Below are 19751 nucleotides of genomic sequence, written 5' to 3' on the forward strand. Positions count from 1 at the left end.
CCACAAAAAATAAAATACCTAGGAATTAACTTAACTAAAGAAGTGAAGGACCTCTATGATGAAAACTTTAAAATCTTGAAAAAGGAAATCAACACAGAACTTAGAAAATGGCAAAACCTCCCATGCTCCTGGATTGGAAAGATTAACATCGTGAAAATGGCAATACTTCCCAAGGCTATCTACAAATTCAACGCAATACCTATCAAAATTCCACCCTCATTCTTCAAGGAAATAGAAGAGGCAATCCAAAAATTCATATGGAACAATAAAAGACCCCGAATAGCAAAAACGCTCCTCAACGGAAAGAACACTGCTGGAGGAATATCAATACCAAATTTCAAACTCTACTATAAAGCCATAGTAATCAAAACAGCTTGGTATTGGCATAAGAACAGACCTCAGGACCAATGGAATAGAATTGAAAACCCAGAAATGAACCTACAGACCTATAGCCATCTAATCTTTGATAAGGGAGCTAAAACAATAGAATGGAAGAAAGACAGCCTCTTCAGTAAATGGTGCTGGCAAAATTGGTTAAGTACTTGTAGAAAACTAAAGCTAGATCCTTATATATCACCCTGCACCAGAATCAACACCAAATGGATCAAAGACCTAGAACTCAAAACAGACACTCTGAAAACATTACAGAATGGAATAGGAGAAACCCTAGGTCTCCTTGGCTCAGGCTGAAATTTTCTGAATAGAGACCCGGAAACACAACAAATCAAAGAAAGGTTGGACAAATGGGATTGCATAAAGTTGCAGAGCTTCTGCAGGGCAAATGACATAGCTAGCAAGATCAATAGAAAGCCCACGGATTGGGAGAAGATCTTTACTAGCCATACAACGGACAAGGGTCTCATATCTAAAATATACTTGGAACTCAAAAAATTAAACCCCCCAACAACATATCCTCAAAGAAACAACTGCCCAATAAATAAGTGGGCGAAAGACTTAAAGAGAAACTTCTCTGAAGAAGAAAGAAGGATGGCCAATAGACACATGAAGAAATGTTCAACATCCCTAGCCATAAAAGAAGTGCAAATCAAAACAACATTGAGATATCACCTCACTCCAGTTAGAATGGCAAAAATCAAGAACTCTAACAACAACAGATGCTGGAGGGGATGTGGACAGAAAGGAACCTTACTTCATTGTTGGTGGGAATGTAAACTTGTTCAACCACTTTGGAAAGCAGTATGGAGGTTCCTCAAAAGACTACACATAGAACTCCCCTATGACCCAGCAATCCCACTTTTGGGCATTTACCCAAATGTTTACAAACAAGACCACACTAAAGCTACCAGCACAACTATGTTTATTGCAGCATTATTTACCATAGCTAAGATATGGAACCAACCCAGATGCCCCTCAGTAGATGAATGGATCAAGAAAATGTGGTATATATACACAATGGAATTCTATGCCTCCATCAGAAAGAATGACATTTCCCCATTTGTTAGGAAATGGAAAGACTTGGAAAAAATTATATTAAGTGAAGTAAGCCAGGCCCAAAGAAACATAGGTCCAATGGTTTCCCTTATATGCAATATCTAGTATACGTATGAGTCAAGCGGAAAAGGTCAGCTAATGTGATGTTAGGAAAACGATCCCTTAAATATGTATTTTAATGTTTTTTTTTCTTTCATGTATGTGTTTCTAATGCATTTATAGGATTATTTCTTTGTTGCTTTGTATGTCCCTCCCCCACAGTGTAACCCTCGCTTTCACTATATTTGATGTCAGTATAACTTGTGGAGGAGATGGGGACAAACAAGTCGTTTAAGGATTCAGGTGGACCTGTTACAACAATGAGAAGTACAAAATGTCATGTCAAAAACGAGCTTTACAATGTCGGTGTGGGGTGGGGGGAAGGATTGAGTGGGGGGGAAGGGGGAGGCTGGGAAGGGAGGTGAAGGATAAACAAAGGAGGAGGCTGCAATGCTTGGTAAGAAATGTATGCATTATCCTGCCCATGTAATTGTAACACCTCTGTACAGTATGTTCTCAAATAAAATAAAATAAAATTAATTATATAAAAAAAAAACAAGATAAAAAAGGGTGAAATGGGAAATAAAAAGTGAGAAATATTCCCTGCTTCCTATGCAGGAAATGAGAGTTAATGACTCCTCCTTCCATTTTATATGGTAGCTCTATAATCATATTCCTAATTATGCCTATAGTAATTGATGTCATTAATTCTTCTTTTTCTCTTCTCTTTCTTTTTTCTTTCTTTCTTTCCTTCTTTCTTTCTTTCTTTCTTTCTTTCTTTCTTTCCTTCTTTCTTTTCTTTTCTTTTCTTTTTAACTAGTATGAGGGTTTGAACTCAGGGCCATGTGTTTCCTTGGTTGATACTCTCCTGTGTGAGCCATGCCTTAATTTTGCCTTTGTCCATTTTGGAAATGGAATCTCTCAAACTTTTCTACCTGGGATTGCTTTGAACTGTGATCCTCCAAATATCGGCTTCTTGAGTATGGAGGCATAAGCCACCAATTCCTTACAAGGCCTAGTTAATTTTTCTATTTCTTGGGTTATTATTGGTGGCTTTGGAAGTATTAGGAAATTATATATTACTTTTAGATTTTCAGATTTGAGGTCATGGATTGTATGTTAAAATTACACTTACTTTAATCACATCTGTTGTGTGGCTCCACTCTGTATTAGTCACAATTTGTTTTTGTTTTTGCTTTGTTTTTGTTATTCTTACAAATACTTTATCTTATTGGTCTTTTCCAATAACTATCTTTCCTTTTTTCAGGTCCAAGACCAGGAGTTGAACTCAGTACCTGACTCACTCATTGGTTTGGGCTCTACCAACTAAGCCATGCCTCCAACTGCTAACTACCTTTTTTTTTGCTTCTAAAACTTGTTTTTGGGGGTTTTTTTGGCCATCATAGTTAAACTTATTTCCTTAACTATCTTTGAGTTTGTTTTATTGTAGTTTTTTCTTTTTTTTCTTTTTTTACTGTGCTGGGGACTGAATTTAGGGCTTTGCATGTGCTTGACCACTGAGCTACTTCCTCATCTCCCATTGTGCCTTTTTAATATTTCAAAAGAATTTAGTTACTTTATTTATGGTCTCATTGAATAATAATTGTAATTAAGACTATAGCTCTAGCTCTTGTCCCATAGATTTTAGAACAGTGTAGTTTCCTTTGCTTTCTACACAACTTGTAATTTTAATATCCTTTTGACTCAAGGTTGTTTTGGAAAATATTGTTATATATTTGATATTAAAAATAACAGTTAAATATCATAGTCACTTTTATTATTTATTTCCAGTTTAATTTTTGTTAAGATAATAAATGCATTCAACTTTCTTCCTTTTCAGACTGCACTAATACTTATTTTATGCTGGCCATGGGGTTTGAACTCAGGACCTCAGCACTGTCCCTGAGCATTTTTGCTCAAGGTCAGAACTTTACCCCTTGAGACAAAGCTCCACTTCCAGCTCTTTTGGTGCTTAATTGGAGATAAAAGTTTTACAGACTTTCCTGCCTAGTCTGACTTTGAACTATGATCCTCAGCTCTCAGCCTTTTGGTTAGCTTGGATTACAGATGTGAGCCACCAGTTCCTAGCTTGCACTAATGTATTTTTATGTTATTATGGCTGTAGTGATATCAGAAAGTATCTTTAGACTCCTAATCATAGGACGTTCCAGAGATACAAGAAAATTATGTGTACATTATCACCTTAAATAATAAAGATTCCCATGTTTTGAATTAAAATTTTGATACAGTATTTAGATCCTCCATGTCTTTTTCATAGAAATGTATTAAAGTTCTTGATTTTAATCATTTTTCATTTATTTCTTTAGTGGCAATGTTGTTTTATAATGTAGATTATAACTGATTCAAGTTCTTTTTTTTTTTCCAGGGCTGAGGACCGAACTGAGGGCCTTGCGTGTGCCGGGCGGGCGCCCTTTCACTGGGCTAAACCCCCAGCCCCTGATTCAAGTTCTTTTTTAAAGTTATGCTTTTATCATTCATAAATACAGTGTTTTATACTGTGTTTTAGAGTCTCCTTTCTTTTGGTGCTGATCCTGGGGCTTAAATTCAGGGCCTGGGTGCTGTCCTTCAGCTTTTGGGCTCACACTTGGGCCACAGCTCCATTTTTGGCTTTTGGTGGTTAATTGGTGATAAGAATGTCAAAAACTTACAGTATAACCCCTGCTTTCACTATATTTGATGTCGGTATAATTTGTGGAGGAGATGGGGAAAAACAAGTCATTTAAGGATACAGGTGGACCTGTTGCAACAATGAGAAGTACAAGTTGTCATGTCGAAAACGAACTTTACAACTTTGGTGGGGGGGGGGAGGGGGGAGGGAGGATTGGTTGGGGGGGCTGGAGGGGGAGGCTGGGAAGGGATGTGAAGGGTAAACAAAGGAGGAGGCTGCAATGCTTGATAAGAAATGTACTCATTATCTTGCCCATGTAATTGTAACCCCTCTATACAGTATGTTCACAAAAAATTAAAATTAAAATAAAAAAAATAAAATAAATTCACAATTCAACTGTCCTCCAGAAAAGGCTAAAAAAAAAAAAAGAATGTCAAAAACTTTCCTGCCTGGGCTAGCTTTGAACCATGATCCTCAGATCTCATCTTCGTAAGTAGTTAGGATTACGAGTGTGAACCATGAGCTCCTGGTTACTATGGATTTCATTTGTTTCCTTTTGCTGTATGCTTTCTATAATATATTATTAATTTTATTTTGTTGAGCTGCCTTTCCCTTTTTCTCCTTTTAATTTAGTGATACTGGGGTTGAAATTCCAGACCTTACACTTGTTAGGCAGTTGCTCTACCATTGAGCCATGACTATAGCCATCTTTTGCACATTTGTTTTTGAAATAAGGTATTGCTTAATGCCTAGGTTTGTGCCTGGACTGCAATCCTCATATTTTGCCCTTCCCACCATAGCTGACATGGCAGGGGAACAGCACCATGCCCAACTTCTTTCATTGAGATGGCGTGTCCAATGGACGTTTCTGCCTGGACATCTGGCACTGAGATCCTCTTAGTCTCAGCCTCCGATTAGGTAGAAAAGACCAAGAGACCCCCATCTCCAAAATAGCGAACAAAATCCGGTGTGGGAGGCATGGCTCATGTTGTAGAGCACCAATTAAATAAGCAGAACAAGCACAAGGCCTGGAGTTCAAATTCTAGTGCTGCCAAGAACAAAAATGAAAGAAAGAAAGAAGAAACAAAGAAAGAAAGAGAGAGAGAGAGAAAGAAGAAAGGAAGAAAGAAAGGAAGGAAGGAAGGGAAAGAAAGGAAAGAAAGAAAGAAAAAGAAAGAAGGAAGGAGAGGGAAGGAGAGGAGTGAAAGAGAATGGAAGAGAGAAAGAACAGAAGAGAGAATAGAAGAAAGAGTGAAAGAAAGAGAGAAAGGAAGGAAGGATGGAAAGAAAGCAGTTGGGGGAGTGAATTGATGCTAATAAAATGTGGGAAATTAAAAAAAGAACTGTCCCCAAAAAAATACACCTGGGAAGGTGGCTCAGTGGTAGAGTGCTTGCCTTGCATGCATGAGGCCCTGGGTTCGATTCCCCAGCACCACATAAGCAGAAAAAAAAAAGCTGGAAGTGGTGCTGTGGCTCAAGTGGTAGAGCGCTAGCCTTGAGCTGAAGAGCTGAGGGACAGCACCTAGGCCCAGAGTTCAGGCCCCATGACCGGACCCAAAAAAAAAAAATACATAGTAAGTATAACCTCTTTCCACCAGAAAGTCTTCCCATATGCTCCTCTATCTCCTCTCACTTCACATATTTTATTTCATGTAAGATAGCTTTATATTAATTTTCCAGGGATTTATAGACTTGTCCAATTGAAATACCAGCTCTAAGTTATTGGGTATGGTAAGAAGGTAAGAATCTTCTGAAAATTGGTCTAAATCTGAGAGGCCAGCAAGGATGAATGCCATTCCTGCTTCAAGACTAGGCTCATGTTGTGATCCCTGAAGATTCAGTATTCGAAGGGAGGAGACCTACCAGCCTACATCCTTAAGTCTAGAAAGGAGGCCAAAGACAGTACAAAGAGGTTTCCACCCAAGCACTGTGAATAAAGGCAGAGTAGAAAGATCTGGGAATTTTCTTCACCAATGATTAGATCTCAATAATTCATCAGGGGTCTGCAAAGATTCTATTTTGGTTTTCATGTGGATTACCATCCCGTGTATGTTGGGGCTGAGTTATTTTGTGGGAATTTGAAGTAGGTGGAATAGGAAAGGACCAAGAGTACTTACTCAGATTACCACCTTGGTCAACTGTCCATGTACTCTTTGGTAGTGAACAACAGTCAGGTGTTTGAATTCAGAGATGGAGAATCTCTGGAATATGGAACAGGGTGTAAGCAACAGCAACTTCTCCTTTTGAGAGGGGCAGGAAAGACCAAACCATTTCTTCATCCTTCACCCTGTATGTTCCTTTGGTCTCAAATTTCTTTGTTGTCTAAAAACTTATCAAATAAGCCAGGCGCTGGTGGCTCACGCCTGTAATCCTAGCTACTCAGGAGGCTGAGATCTGAGCATCATGGTTCAAAGCCAGCCCGGGCAGAAAAGTCTGTGAGACTCTTATCTCAAATAAACCACCAAAAAAACCAGAAGTGGCGCTGTAGCTCAAGTGGCAGAGCACTGGCCTTGAGCTGAAGAGCACAAGGACAGCGTCCAAGCCGAACTCCAAGCCGAGTTCAAGACCCACGACCGACAAAAAAAAAAACCAAACAAAAAAAAAACATCAAATAATCTGGGCATGTTTATAATTCTTGTGTAGAAAAAAACACTTCCTGTATTTAAAAAAAACTGAACTAAGGCACTTGCACTTCCCTCTTAACTTGGAAATATATTTTAATGATAGACTGTACTACAAAATTGATTCCTTGTCTTCTATTTTTGGCTGTATGGGACCAATGGGTTGTAGTCAAAATACTATATTCCAGAGTTTCACTTGTAAACTTCCTTATGCCTAATCTATGCTATCTGTTTCCCAATCCACCAACTGAACAGAAAGAACTTTCAGTACCTAGAAGAGGACAGAGCTATAGGTGGAATCATCCTGGGACCTTCGGTGAACACATACAGCAGGGCTTCCTTGTTGACCTGGAACATTAATTTTGGTATTTGTTATATATGAGAAATAAAAATTTAAAATCATACCATTTTTGAATCATTACAACATTAGTTTCTTGCTATAACATTGAAGATATTGTTTTCTTTTTCTTTGTCTTTTCTCCTCTCCTCCAAATGCAGGTTATAAGAATTATGCTAGTTATAGTCCTCTTATAGCATATCATTTTAATTTCTTTACTTTATCCATTCATTTACTATGTTGTTTCAGTTCATATTTATTACTGCTCTCATTCCCCTCTCCAGAGATAAAGGTTTCTATACATTGGATACGTATATTTTTGTTTGAATACTCTTTTACAGATGGCACTGAGGGTTGAACTCAGAGTCTAATGCTTACTAGACAGGTACCATGCCTCCAAACCCTTTTTGTGCTAGTTTTTTTTTTTTTTTTTTGAGTTAGAATGTATCTTACTGAAAAGAAGCATGATTCTCCTATTTTTCATTTTTCTTGTAGCTGGGATTACTTGTACCACTGGACCCAGCTACTGGTTGAGAAGAGGTCTTACACCTTTTTTTTTTTTTTTTTGTCGGTCTTGGGGCTTGAACTCTGGGCTTGGGCACTGTCCTTGTGCTCTTCAGCTCAAGGCGAGCGCTCTACTGCTTGAGCCACAGCACCATTTCTGGTTTTCTAGTGGTTTATTGGAGATAAGAGTCTCAAAAACTTTCCTGCCTGGGCTGGCTTTGAACCAAGAGCCTCAGATCTCAGTCTCCTGAGTAGCTAGGATTACAGGTGTGAGCCACCGGTGCCCGGCTGTCTTACACCTTTTCTTTGCAGGCTAGCCTTCGACCATAATCCTCTGAGTCATAGCCTCTCAGGTAGCTAGGATTACAGAGTTGTGTCATCAGTGTCTGTCATCTGAGTTCTTTTGTAACTCAAAGTATTTTACTGACATTTATATATTAAATTTAGAATTTTGATAATAATGTGGTGCTATGGAATTCATCCTGTTTACCCTTACCTGGTTGTGTGCTGTGTGTGTTTAAGATTTGCCCATGTTAGTCAGTGCATATCTAGCCTACTCTAATTTTGCATAATGGGCTAGTGATCACCCACATTAATTTATTTCTTTATTTTCTTAGAAATGGAGTCTGTTTTGATTCCAATTCCCCATTACCTCAAGTACTGTGATGAATGCCCTCATGCAAATCCCCTTAAGGACTAATGTATGAAATAGGATTGTTGGGCCACAGGGTATATGTATAATTAAGTATGGCAAGATTGCTTTTTGGAATAGCAGCTCAAGTCTAATGTAAGTCAGCAATATTTCCCTCTATCTCCATATTCTTAGTAACAATTGGTATGTCCCAGCTTTGTAGTTTGGACAGTAAAATTGGTATAAATATATTGCATCTTAATTATGATATCTGAATAATAATGACTACATCTAAAAATTTTCTTTTCCATTTCCCAAAGAATATGTCATGAATTTAAGGCAGTGTGTTCTTCTTTTCTTTTGGATTTGTAAAAGTACTTTGAATATGTTAACTATTAGTTCCCCACTAAAGAAATTGAAATCTGAGGGACACCGATGGCTCACGCCTGTAATCCTAGCCACTTGGGGCTGAGATTTGAGGATCATGGTTCAAAGCCAGCCCGGGCAGAAAGGTTCATGTGACTCTTATCTCCAATTAACCACTAGAAATCTGGAAGTGGCGCTGTGGCTCGAGATAGAGGGCTCGCCTTGAGCTGAAGAGCACAGGGACAGCACCCAAGCCCAGAGTTCAAACACTACGACCTACCAGAAAAAGAAAAAAGAAAAAAAGAAATTGAAATCTCTTTTATCTGTTATCAATTAGCTTTGTTTATGGCATCCTTTGCTGAATAGAAATTATTTTTATGTAACCAAATTTGTTAATTTTTAGTCATTTATCTTACGATGTCTACTTTTTTTGTGGCACCAGAAATCAAACTTAGGGCATTGCACATGCTAAGTAGATGTTATGTCAGTGAGCTACATCCTCAGTTTTCTATTTCTAAAGTATTGTCCAGGCCACAAATATATTTTCATATATTCTTTTCTTTTTGTCGGTCATGGCACTTAAACTCTGGGTCTGGGAGTTGTTCCTGAGCTCTTCAGCTCAAGATAAGTGCTCTACCACTTGAGCCACAGTGCCACTTCTAGTTCTCTGGTGGTTAATTGGAGATAAGAGTCTCATGGACGTTTCTGCCCTGGCTGGCTTTGAACCATGATCCTCAGATCTCAGCCTTCTTAGTAGATAGGATTACAGGAATGGCCACTGGTGCCCAGCTCATATATTCTTTCTCTGTTAATTTCATACATTTAGCTTTCATCTTTACATCATTCATCCTGTAGAGTCCCAATTTATATTTAGTACTAGGGAATGGTCCAGTTTTATTTTTATTTGAATGGTGATAGTCTTTCTGATACCATATTCTAACAGTCCATCTTTTCTCCATTGACTTTGGGTGACAATTTTGTAAGATATTAAGTTTCTTTATTCAAGTCTATCTCTCTAAGACTATCCATTTGTCTGCTTACATTTTTCATATTATTTTCATTAGTATAGTATGGCAGTGATAGTACATCCCGAATGACTTTTGTCATTGTGACTATATGACTAGATAGAGATAAGATATTATATATAAAAATAACATGAATGATTTCTGGAGTACTTCCAAACCGGTATAAAAGTCACGTATTGAGGTGGAAGTCACAAGACTGAACAACACTGGATCGTTGATTCTGTAGATTTGAGTATTTACAATTTTCTTGAAGTATTGTTTTTACTGGATTTCATAAATTTTGATGTTTATAATTTTCATTATTCAGTTTTCAGTATTTAAATTTTCTGTTCTGCTTTCTTTTCAATCCAAGAATAAAAATCATCATAGTATGAAATTGTCAAACATATCCTATCAAATATTGTTACCCCTCCTTTGTTTTTCTGCTAATATGCCTTCACTCCCTACCTCCCCAACTTCTCCTTCCCCACCCTGAAGCTATAAAGTTATTTTCAACATACTCATTACCTTACTCATGTAACTGTAATCCTTTTGTACAGTATCTTTACAATAAAAATATATATTACAAAATAAAATTGTCAAACAGATTTTTTGTTTGTTAGCTAGTGTTTTTTGAATATTTTTATTATCTTTCAATAGTTGTACAAAGGCATTGCCACTCACCAAAGCAGTTTATGAATATGGTGCATCATGATCAATGGGACCCTTTCAATATTCTCACCCATACTTCTCAACCCACCCTTCCTTTAATTATCTTACTTTTAGGTTATGTATTTAATTTTTTGCCTTTTGACAAAGCAGTTTACATGTACAATGCATATTGATCTATGTTATTAGTCCAACATTTTCATTCCTCTTTCAACCTTCTCCTTCCCTTATATTCCTCAATTTTGTGGTACATATAGTAAATTCTTGCCCGCATTCTCGCCCTGCCCCCCTTCAATTTTTTACCCCTCTCCTCTTGGCCCCACCCTACCCATTTCCAAGCACCCATTTTCTGGTACTTATTTTGTTAGGTTTTAACTTAATCTTTATTAAAAAAATTACACTATTTGCACTCTATGAAACTAGGTCTTCCTATTTAGCCCAGGCTAGCACTGAACTTAAAAATCCTATTCCTTTGAGTGCTACTATTATAGATATATGCTTCCATTCCTAGCTCATGGTTAAAAAATATTATCCTAGCTGAGGGCCAGTGGCTCATAACTCCAATCCTAGCTACTTAAGAGGCTGAGATCTGAGGATCACTGCTCAAAGCCAGCCTGGGCAGAAAAATTCACTAGACTCATATCTCCAATTAACCATCAAAAAGTTGGAAGTAGAGCTATGATTCAAGAGGTTGAGTGCCAGTCTTGAGCATAAAATCTGAGTTACAGTACCCAGACCCTGAATTCAAGCATTAATGCAGACATACACACAAAAAATGTTAACTTGTTTATTTCTATCCTAACTGCAACTTTTTTTAATGTACAGCTGCTAGGGCTTGAACTGAGGACCTAGGTGCTATCCTTTAGCTTATTTTCTCAAGGCTGGTACGCTACCACTTGAGCTATACCTCCTCCTCTGGTTTTTTGCTAGTCAATTAGAGATAAGAGTATCTCATATTTGACTTCCCAGGCTGGCTTCAAACCAGGATCCTAGGATCTCAACCTCCTGAGTAGTGAGGATTAGAGGTGTAAGCTACCACTGCCTAGCTTGATATTTTAGGACCTTATATATAGTGAATACCTTTTAATGTCTATCTAAAAGTACATCATGGTTCCTTTAAGTTTGTTGTTGACAAAGAAAGGTCCCTACATTTTGGGGGCACAACATGACTTTTCTAATGTGTGTTTACATTTTGGAATGGTTAAATCAGTCTACGTAACATATACATTACCTCATACAGTCATTTTTGTTTTTGTTAGAACACTTCAAATTCGGGCTGGGAAGGTGGCTCAGTGGTAGAGCATTTGCCTTGCATGCCAGAGGCCCTGGGTTCAATTTCTCAGCACCACATAAGCAAAAAGAAAAAAGCCAGAAGTGGCGCTGTGGCTCAAGTGGTAGAGCGCTAGCCTTGAGCTGAAGAGCTGAGGGACAGCGCCCAGGCCCAGAGTTCAGGCCCCACGACCGGACCCCCCCCCCCAAAAAAAGAGCATTTCAAATTCTACTCTTACAGTAATTTTCAAGTATATAATATAGTGTATTAACTATAGTCACTGCAATCTAAGGTTTTTTTGGTCTGGAGCGACCTAGGGTTTGAAATCAGAACCTCACACATGCTAGGTAAGTACTGTATAACAGAATAACATCTCTACCTCTTGTTCATTTATAATAGTTGTTCATATTTTTGTCAGTTGTTGGGCTTGAACTCAGGGCCTGGACATTTTCCCTGAGCTCCTTTGAGCCACAGCATCACTTCCAGTTTTTGAGTGGTTAATTGGAGATTAATTGGAGATTCTCACAGGCACTTTTGGGCCCCGACTGGCTTTGAGCCATGATCCTCAGATCTCAGCCTCCTGATTAGCTAGGATTACAGGTGTGAGCCATCCATGCCCAAATATAATATTTTTATCAATAAACATAACTGTGTTGTTAGGCAAACTATGATGTTACACATGTAACTTTCTTCTAGTTTTCCTCTCTTAGAGACAATGTTTAAATGAATGGATTTGTATATTTATCCCTTTACGTATAATTAGAATATTTTCTTAGGGAAAAATTGTACAAGTAAAATGTTTAGATAAATAGCAGGTATATCTTTAAAGCTTTTTAGGAAGATTACTAAGTTTTCCTCCAGTAGAAAACACCAATCTGTCCCTTTTCCATCCATCCATCTATCTATCTATCTATCTATCTATCTATCTATCTATCTATCTATCTATCTATCTATCTATCTATCTATCTATCTATCTATCTATCTATGGTTCTATTCTAGTTTCTATTTCGAGTCCTCCACTAACCTACCATACATCTGCATAAAAATTAAAAGTACTAGAAATGAAAGCTGGGTTTGGGAAACCCTGTGGGAATTTTCCTTTCTCTGCTTCAGTGGGCCAGAGAGGGTAAGAAGGAAGATACATTGTTTCCAAGATAACTCAGAAGCCATAGTAAACTTTTCAAGAAAGGTATTTCTTTTCTTTCAGAGGAAGGCCAACTTTCACCTCTACCCCTAAGGAACTAGGCCAATGGTCTATACCAACACTCTCTGCTATGCTGACTTTTCTTATTCCAAATGAGAGCTCATTTGGCAAATGTACTGTCTCCACAATTGGTTTTGACAAAGGGTTTTTTCTCTCCCATGCACCAGATCATGCAACACTACCTCTTTATTGGTCCACAGTGAAGTGTCAGGTGGCAGATTTAGGTGATTTACCACTCCTGTATATCTTCTGTAAGTAGCATAACTTAGCATTTCCTTTAGGTACATCTTCACCTTATTTTTCATTATTTTATTCTTAATTTATTACAAACTTCTATAAAATGTTCTAATTTCCAGTCTCTACCTTTAAGTCTATTCTAGTTCCAATCCTTCTGGCACATTGCTGTCAGTTTATTGTTCCTTTTCTTTTCTCACACACACACACACACACACACACACACACACATACACACACACACACACACATACACACACACACATACACACACACACTATAAAGGTGTTAAACAGAGGGGTTATAGTTACATAAGTCAGGACTATTTCTTTTTGGACAATGTTACCCCTTCCCTTGTTCTCTCCATTTATTTTTTCATTTTCTTAATTTCCTATTTCTCATAGAATATGATATTATTTCACTATTTCATCTTGGGGGGTCAAAATCTTCCTTTTTTCCTCATTCTAAATTACCATCTTTATTACTCATCATTCCTCCCACAACTTCTATTCCAAGCAACATGGCTTCCTTACTTATCATAAGATCAGAGTTCCCAATTCCATGCCTTTCTTTGAGCCATTTTACCTTTCTGGACTGCCCTGCTATGTCTCCTTTCAGCCCAAGCTTAAGTGTACCATTCTTTATTAAAGCTTTCTCAGAAAGCTCTGCTTCACTTAACCAGACAGCATATATTTGACAATAAACAAATGCTAACAAACAGCAAGTACTGTTAGTTCTCTTTGTAATTTTCATTTAAGCACAAGAACAGTTTCTTGTTATCTGAAACATACACTTTTATTGATGATACACAAATGAAGTCTTTGGTGGATATATTCAAGTCAAAATAAGCAGAGTAGGCCATTAATGGACAGGCTCACAATCAATTCACATAGAGGAACCAGTAAAAATATTCCATCCAAGCAGCAAATTAAATTCGCAAATGTGTTTTTAGTACAAGAGGACTATTTGGTATTCATAAAATGGTTCAGCTTAAAGCTGGTGACTGTCACAGATAACATCACTCTGGATGATACATTATTCAAAACTGGCAGCTGAAAAGATCCCTTTTACTATTTAAACAAATGGAAAAAACAGTAACTTCCAATTTTCAGTATTTCCCTACCACAAAAACCAAGAAATTCAAGTCTCTTAAGAAAACACATAGCAATCAGAATTTGTTCACTAATTTTATAACTTTCACTTTCACCAGGAGGTCATGATGATTTGCTAGGGCTCGGATTTTCTTAACACACACTCCAGATGTAGTACATAAGTAAAAGAGGGAACCTTTGTTGAATTCTCTGTAGTTGAACACCTCTGCTCTGAGATTGTCATAGATAATCTCAAAGAGAGTGAGAGCATTAATAAGAATTTCTGATTCCACGTAAGAATTATACAGGGAACTAAATGATGATGGTACTTGGGTACTGAGAAGTTTTTTTAGCATATCTGGATTTTCAGCGAAATTTGAAAGTATTTTCAGAATCTCAACCTTGATTTTTCCACCTCCCTGAGATAACAATCGGAAAAAGTTTGCAATTGAATTGACGAGCAGATGCTGGTAGTCATTAGTAATAGTCATATTTGTTAAAAATTTTAGTCCAACTACCTGTACTGCTGAATTCAGGTTAGAAGCCATAATATCATCCATCACTTTATTCATATACACCTGCAACCGGCCCTGGTTTTCATAATTTTCACTCAGGTTATTCATGGCCATTAGGGCTTTTTCCTTAATGTGAGGATCAGTTTTGTTGATCATGTTTGCAATAATTGGGAGGCCTCCCAACTTGCGAATTGTCTCTTGATTACAGGAATAATTGGCATTGTTGCTCAGGGTGAGCAAAGCTACTTGTTGGATGAAAGGATCATCAGATTTCTGAAGCAAGGCAAGGACTTTCCTGAGGTCCCGGACACCCAGAATCTCATCAATTTCATAAGGAAAGGGGCGTTTCTGCATTGCAACAGGTCTTTTCCCCCTTCCTCTGTGCTGAATCTCAGGTTCAGAGTCTGAATCTGACTCTGTGTCAGTCCACCCGGACTCCCCTTCCTCAGAATCAAGGACCTCTGCTAAGAAAGCCTGTCCTCCATTAGCAGAAGCTGCAGCAGCTGCTGCAGCCCCATCCCCAGGGCGGAAGCCCATTCCTAATTCATCTACTTCAACCTTATTTTTCTTGCTCTTGCCTTTGCCTCCATTCCGGGACCTGGTTGCTCCTTTGGCACCACCTTTGGGTACAGCTCCAGTAGCTGGCCCAGCCTTAGGTATAGCCCCAGTATGAGCCCCAGGGGTTGCTTTCTTGGCAGCTGCTGCTATCCTAAGGGACCCTGAAGTCCCAGGGGCCTCTGTAGTCCCAGCAGGTGCTGCTGCTCCAGCCGGTGTTACAGGGAGAAGTGCCTCAGCCACCTCTACAAGTGCCTTTCCTGAAGCCCCAGTGGCCTCAGTAGTTGCTGCCACCCGAGGAACCTCCACAACCTCTGTGGCTGCTGCCCTGGGAGGTGCTGCTGCCTTGCCAGGTGTTGCTGCCTTGCCAGGTGTTGCTGCCTTGCCAGGTGCTGCTGCCCTGGGATGCGCTGCTGCTCTAGGAGGTACTGCTGCCCCAGGAGGTTCTGTTGCCCCGGCAGGTCCTGTTGCCCTGAGAGGTGCTGCTGCTCTGGGAGGTGCTGCTGCCCTGGGAGGTGCTGCTGCTCTGGGAGGTGCTACTGCCCTGGGAGGTGCTGCTCCCCCAGGAGGCACTGCTGCTTTGGGAGGTGTTGCTGCCCCAGGAGATGGTGCTACTCTGAGAGCAGTTCCTGGCCCGGAAGCTGCTGCATGCTTGGGAGGGGCTGTGGGCCCAGAAACCTCCGTTGTCCTGGGAGCTTCTGCCACTTTGGGAGCATCAGCTATTGTGGGGACCTCTGCAGCAGTGGCAGTCTCTGCCACCTTAACAGGTGGTACCACTGCAGAAGCTGCTGCAACTCCAACTACTGATTCAGCTTTAGGCCTAACCCCAACCTCATCTTTCTCCTGGGTCTGACTTCCTGCCCCACATTGAGCCTCTGTACTGGATGCAGCTGGGTGCGCTGCCTCAGCCCCAGCCATATCAAGAGTGGAGGCTTCCTCTTGGGCCCGGTCTTCTGCCCCAACACTGATTGGCATGGGAGGACTGAAGTCTGGCCCAAGGTCAATTGTGAATCCAGCCTTTAACCCAGCTTTAGCCCTGGCTCCAGTTCCTGCTGCAGCCCGATTCTTGGGCTTGGCCAGTCTCTTCTTCTTCTGGTCTTTTCCCCTGGTATATTTGTAGACACAGTACCAGGCGCCAGCCCCAATCACTATCCCTGCAGCTACACAGCCAGCATCTCGAACACGGCTCATGGTACAGCTGGAGTGATTCTCTGATCCAGGGTGTGGAACTGGCCTGCCCAAATGAGATGAATTCACTTCAAGGTGAGGGTCTTCAGCTCAGATCTCGAGTTCTGCCAAGGTTTTGTAGCTGAGCAGGACCTAGGGGAACATGTTTAAATTAAACTTGGCACATTGGCTTACTGTTTCTAACAAGGCCAATTTAGGAGAGAGTTTGAGGACACAATGGTAGTTGGGTGGGCTACCATCTAGACACAGGTGCCAAGGCCTATATTTCCTTATTTAGAGGCTAGGTCATGTCTTCAAATCTATGTTGTCCTCTCATGGCCAATGCCTGCAGTTTCCCTGACCCTAAATGAGCGAGTGGGGTGAGTATAGTACAGAAAGCTGGTGTAGAGCAGGCAATTTCAGATTCAGCTTAGATGTTTCTACCCCCACCCAAATGTCCCTTAGACAGTGCTCAAGCACATACCAGCTTCCAGGGATCAGTAGCTGCTTGCTGTTTTCCACTGTGCTTGTAGATACACAGAGCCTAAGTCTGACAGACCTGTGGATGGATCACAGAACATTTTTGAGGCTTTGGTGGACAGATTGTGGTTCTTTCTTTTTGTCTTGATTTACATTCCTGTGGGCCAAAAAGTCCCCCCATTCTGAGCTTTTCCTTTTCTCCTTACCCATTTTCCCTTATCTATTAACTAAAAAAGCAGATGCCACACCCCTTGTCCTGCACCAAAAAGTACAGGCTAGGCATAGGTATATTAGAAAATAAGTGCAGGAGGATTCATTGGTTTGTAACACTGTTCTGGTGTCTGCTACATCCACACCAGGGGTTCCTCACACAATTTCCCTTCCAAATACTGACCTTCAAGAATTCAGGAAGGCTGTTTCTCCTTCCTTCAGTTCAGTTAGAGCTTCAGTCTAAGGGTGGACTTGAAGAGCAGATACACAGACTGCAGACAGAAAGCCTGGTGGACAATCAGCACTCAGGACCAGTGTCCAGTAATTGCTTTTGACTATTTATAAACCAGAATGTACAACGATCTCGCCTATAAATCCCTACAAATTTAAGGCTTTCCACTCCTCACATCCCACTCCAATTCCCCCTCCCCAATTGCTTACAAGCTCCTCACTCAACTGCTCCTTCCACTTTGCCCCGCCCCGGCCGCCATTTCTTCCAGACACACTGCCACACCCCTCCTTCTGCACCGAAGCCCTTGGTGGGAGGGGGCGGGGCGAGGGTGCAGGCAAAGCTGGAGCAGCTGCAGCAGCAAGGGGCGTTCTTGCCAGCAAATTCTATGGTCTCCTTCCTATTGTCAGACATTCTTCACTCCATGGTCTCTAGGCCTTGCATCATTCCGCAGAACAAGGGCCCTGGCTTGTTAGGTTCAGAATTATGATTTTTCGTAGGTTCTTTGCTCTGGGCTCCGCCTCTCACTCCCCTCCCCCTAAATCCTCCAATAACCGCCATTTCTCCTTCTAGCATACCCGAATTCCTTTTCCACGATAAAAAAAGATGATGGTGAAGGGCTGTGTGGGCCAGAGGTATCTGGAAAGCAGTGTTGGAGTTAGTGCGGGGATATAATACCAGATTCACCTCTCCACCTCCCACCGTGATCTCCTGTTGAAGCCCGACAGCACCAAACTCGCCGTCCCTCCTACAGAAGGAGGCACACCCATTTCCTAGCATCCCCAAGGGGCAGAGGGTTGGCCCGGGGAGGGGAGAGGGCGGGGTCGGTGGCAACGGGAGGTAACTGGAAAGCGCGGGTGTCATTGAAAGATTCAGACTGTTTCCAAATTGCTTGCCCGCCCCCCATGACCCGTTCCCAACCTCCCCGCTGGCCTTATATGCGCGGCTGCCACGTTTATTTCTCTTCACTCCTCTGCATACAGGACCGCGTGTGGGTGCAGGCCTGAGTGCTAAAAACAAAAGAAAAACAAAAAACACTGGTAGAGGAAGCAAGCAGATTTTTCAGTAAGCGTATTTAGATTTTTCTTTTCGTTCCGCCTCCCTCTTTTCTTGTCGCCTACCCAAACGAACTGTATCTGATAGCAAGGGGTCTGGAAAGCCCACCCGGAGCGGTCGAGGCAGAAGCGTCCGCAGCCCTAGTCTACCCCATCCAAGAGGTCCCAGACCATGTTCACACTCACCCACCTGCTCGGATCTGGGGTAATTTCCTCCTCCTCCTCCTCCTTCTTCTCCTCCTCCTTCTCCTCCTCTTCCTCCTCCTCCTCCACGCCCAGCAGTGCGGAGTGCAATGGAGGAGTTTGGTACCCGGTGGAGGACTGGGGGCCGCTGGTCAGAGCTTTAAGTATCTTTGCCCACGTCAGCTCCTGGTCACGTGAGGGCTGCGTCGCCAGTAAGCTTGGATCCCCCAATTTCCACTCCCACCAAGAGCAGGAGCCCCCTCCTTTTTTCGCACTCCCACCTCACCCCACCACATTAGGTCCTGTCACTCATCCTTTGCCTCTATAGTCCTGGAAGCCCAAAGTACACTTTCCCTGTAAGAATTTGCCTTTCACTGGTTCCTGGGAAGGTGCTTCACTTCTTAAAGAGCTACTGACAATTTTTAAATTTTATTTTATTTGTTGTTTCGGAATTTTCTTACTTTTCCTGGGTTACTAGATATTCTTGCCTCGCTCCACCTTCAACTACTTACCTGGTTAGTTCCAAACATTGCCCTTGCAATTGACTTTCTGTTCTAATAAAAATAAGGCATTGATGTCACTAAGAAGACAAGGAATGAGTGTGAGAGAGCTATATATCTAGAATATTTGTGGTTTGTTTTTAAAACCTTTAACTCACTATGTATATATTTGCCAGTCCTGGGACTCCTGGGACTTGAACTCAGGGCCTGGGCACTGTCCCTGAGCTGCTTTTTCTCTTTTTCTCAAGACTAGCACTCTACCACTTGAACCACAGTGCCACTTCTGGCTTTTTCTGTTTATGTGGCACTGAGGAATGGAACCCAGGGCTTCATGCATGGTAGGCAAGCACTCTACCACTAAGCCACATTCCTTACCCAACTCACTATGTTTTTACAGGAAGAAAATATTACAAAACAAGAATTCAACGTAGGAGATGGTAAGAAAGGACAGGCATTGTTTGTTGAAGAAAAAGAAAGACTATTTCCAATTTCTATAAAAAAGCACCATTAATTGTAGTGTTACCACATAGAAATCAAATTCTATTGGCCTCATAGAAAATAGCTTCCACGGCACACTGACATATTTGAACATCTAAAAACAAAAATTTTCCCAATGAAATTAAGCATATTTCCATATAATCTATAAATTGTTCCATGAAGATAGGCCCAGTTGTCCTGTTTTATCTGTTTTGGACACACAATATCCTACTTTTTCCTCCTACTGAGGCAGATTTTAAGTTGGATAAATGTAGATCTTATTTTGTTAGAGAAACTCGTTTAACATTTCTAAACCATTGCTGACTGTT

The 19751-nt window shown here is 40.7% G+C and overlaps 1 protein-coding gene across 4 annotated transcripts; it reads right to left on the bottom strand.

Moving 5' to 3' along the window:
- Positions 1–13738: 13738 nt before the first annotated feature.
- Armcx2 (armadillo repeat containing X-linked 2) lies at positions 13739–18562 on the bottom strand. Of its 4 annotated transcripts, none has more exons than XM_042667409.1 (6): positions 18449–18562; positions 18129–18217; positions 17786–17846; positions 17163–17265; positions 16773–16847; positions 13739–16441 (listed from the first exon to the last, which is right to left on the bottom strand). In XM_042667409.1, exon 6 carries the CDS (start codon positions 16310–16312, stop codon positions 14129–14131), a length of 2184 nt encoding a protein of 727 aa, XP_042523343.1. In that variant the 5' UTR covers positions 16313–16441; positions 16773–16847; positions 17163–17265; positions 17786–17846; positions 18129–18217; positions 18449–18562; the 3' UTR covers positions 13739–14128. The 4 variants fall into 4 exon arrangements, with proteins under 4 accessions (XP_042523343.1, XP_042523344.1, XP_042523342.1 ...); XM_042667410.1 differs by having other exon boundaries at positions 18453–18485; XM_042667408.1 differs by having other exon boundaries at positions 18129–18562.
- Positions 18563–19751: the final 1189 nt, after the last annotated feature.

This window comes from Dipodomys spectabilis, unplaced genomic scaffold (genome assembly GCF_019054845.1).
Source record: "Dipodomys spectabilis isolate Male_0828 unplaced genomic scaffold, ASM1905484v1 ptg000399l, whole genome shotgun sequence".
Lineage (NCBI taxonomy): Eukaryota > Metazoa > Chordata > Mammalia > Rodentia > Heteromyidae > Dipodomys > Dipodomys spectabilis.

What these genes read in the sequence shown, in the direction of transcription:
- Armcx2 (XM_042667409.1), bottom strand. Translation starts at nt 16,312, where the DNA reads ATGAGCCGTGTTCGAGATGCTGGCTGTGTAGCTGCAGGGATAGTGATT.